This window comes from Protobothrops mucrosquamatus, unplaced genomic scaffold (genome assembly GCF_001527695.2).
Source record: "Protobothrops mucrosquamatus isolate PMUCROS unplaced genomic scaffold, P.Mucros_1.0 scaffold4512, whole genome shotgun sequence".
Taxonomy (NCBI): Eukaryota; Metazoa; Chordata; class Lepidosauria; order Squamata; family Viperidae; genus Protobothrops; species Protobothrops mucrosquamatus.
Genome location: NW_015390418.1, coordinates 28,889 through 31,496, shown reverse-complemented (window position 1 = coordinate 31,496; position 2,608 = coordinate 28,889). Strand labels below are relative to the sequence as shown.

The window sequence follows — 2,608 nt, the reverse complement described above, 5'->3', positions numbered from 1 at the left end:
CACTTGGAGGTTTATCTGTGTCCTCAGGATCACCTGAGTGGTGCAAATGGGTGTGGAGCCTTCTCCAAGTGGCCTCTAAAAGAAGGCAAACGACCAGCTGTCTGTAAGGAGTATAAATCCTTCCATTCTCCACCATCCAGTCAGAGTTGAAGAAGCTTCTTGGATGAGAAGCGAAACATCTTCAAAGAAAAACAAGAAAGTCCAGTTGCCTCGTGAAAAAAAGCACCTTTGGGACAACCCTAATCTGGAGGACTGAGAATCTCCCAAGATATCAAGAGTAATTTTTTCTCTTTATCTCATAAAATGAAAGCGCTGACCTAGATTTCTTAAACTCCCCAAAGTATTTTACTGATAATGCTCATGGTTTTATTGAGCAAGTTCCAAAGGCAATATTAATCGTAGTATGTTCCCATATCCCTCCCCACTTTATCACCTTCTAATTGCAGCCTTCATTATCTCGTTTTACCCCGAAGACTTCCTGGAGCCTAGATCTAACTGGAGGATGGTTGATAATGGTGTTAAGCAGATGAAAGATATTATAGAATGTATGAATAATGTATAAATGAATAATGTATAAATGAAGGTATAAATGAAGCCTGTAGCAGCACCATCATATCACATTGCTGTTGACGGGGAAGAATAATCTGTACCGCCTTTGTTGGGCACAGAGAGAGAAGACCTCAAGACTCAAAAAAAGTAGTATTTGATGGCAAATCTTAAGTTTCTCTCAAAACCTTGATGCTTAAGGTGCTTCCTTAGCTGTTCATGCTAAATAAACATATTGTCCTTAGTTCCCCTGTCTTCCTTCCCAGAGAAACTGAACATAGAACATAGAATAATAGAACTGGAAGGGACCTTAGAGGTCTTCTAGTCCAACCCCCTGCTCAACCAGGAGATTCTATATCATTCTGGGCAAATGGATGTCCAGTCTCTTCTTAAAAACCTCCAGTGATGGAACACCCATTTTGACAAGTCTGAAAGGACTATTCTATTTCTTATTCTATTCTATTCTATTCTATTCTATTCTATTCTATTCTATTCTATTCTATTCTATTCTACTCTACTCTACTCTACTCTACTCTACTCTACTCTACTCTACTCTACTCTACTCTATTCTATTTCTTATTCTATTCTATTCTATTCTATTCTGTTCTGTTCTGTTCTGTTCTGTTCTATTCTATTCCTATTTCTATTTCTATTCCATTCCATTCCATTATATTTCTATTCTATTCTATTCTATTCTATTCTATTCTATTCTATTCTATTCTATTCTATTCTATTCTTACAGTTGTGGGTGCTCCATTTCTGTTTTCAAGAAAAGATTGGACATTTATTTGTCCAGGATGGCGTAAGGTCATCTGCCTTGGTCAGGGGGCTGGACTAGAGGACCTCCAAGGTCCCTTCCAATCCCATGATTCGATGAATTGGGGCAGGCTAAGATGGATAAGGAAAGAGAAGATACCAGGAAGACAATGCATGCATTTTCCTTTCCCCCAGCATAATATTTGGGACCGTACTGAATTTAACATGAAACAAATATTAACAGTACTATCATTCTGAACTCAGTCCTTATAAAAATTAGGATTAAAAGCGTATACTTACGTCATGTAGAGGATAAGCTGTTTCATAAACATTATTTGCTATTAATGTGTTAATACCTAAACAAAAGGTACAAGTTAGGATAATATTAGTATCGTGGTTTTTTTTTCTTCTCATTTCATTTTGTGTGTCTGTGTGTTTACCTGCCTTTCAGCAGAATAAAGTCATTCAAGAGATTACCGGAGCATTAATTTAGAGCTGAGATTAATTTTCCAAATTATTATAACTTTAGGGCAGGAGGAAATCAGATTTAATTAAATTTTAGCCAACATTTGAGTTTTAAAATCCAAACTTAAATTCAGACGACTGATTTTTTTTCAAATGTTCAAGATGCTATTTACCTCCAATTACATCTTCTTCGTTCTTTGTTTTAATAAGATTTATGAATGCAAGTGGAAGTTATGCTGCTATTGAAAAGGCACCATAATTTAAAAACTGAGGCAGATGCCATTTTGGGCATTTTTTCAAGGTTTATGAATGCTGGCCTCTAAAACCAGGAATGACTCCATCCGCCAAACATCCTTACTTCTTGCTCGCCTTCTTTGGTGAAAGAGACAGGCTGATACAATAGGGAAGTCCTCACTTCAGTTATTCAAGAAATAAAGCCAGCGAAATAAAATAAAATAAGTCTGAATCAGGCTAGTATTTCCGATGGGTTTTATGTATCAGATTTCTGGGGCTCCATTTTTCAATCCAGGAAGAGAATAAATATACCTTGATCTAAAGCAGTGGTTCTCAACCTTTTTAATTCCGCGACCCCAACCGGTCGTAAGTCGAGGACTAAACTGGTTGTAAGTTGAGGACTAAACTGGTCGTAAGTCGAGGACTAAACCGGTCGTAAGTCGAGGACTACCCAACCGGTCGTAAGTCGAGGACTTTCCCTGCCCGGGAGCGCCGCGCATGCGTGGTTCCGCCCCCTGCGCCGGCCGAGGCGTAGCTGGCAAGTGGCAGAGACGGAGCAGGCCGACCACCAGCTGGCCCAGCCCAAGGGAGGTAAGGCACCCGCCGG

At 39.2% G+C, this 2,608-nt stretch overlaps 1 protein-coding gene across 1 annotated transcript in view; it reads right to left on the bottom strand.

Annotated features, from left to right (window-relative positions):
- Positions 1-2,608, bottom strand: part of LOC107299080 (anoctamin-2-like) — an 89,147-nt gene that overhangs the window by 59,178 nt on the left and 27,361 nt on the right. The window contains exon 6 of the mRNA XM_029286674.1: positions 1,603-1,658. Coding sequence (XP_029142507.1) covers positions 1,603-1,658 — 56 coding nt within the window. The remainder of the gene's footprint in view (positions 1-1,602; positions 1,659-2,608) is intronic.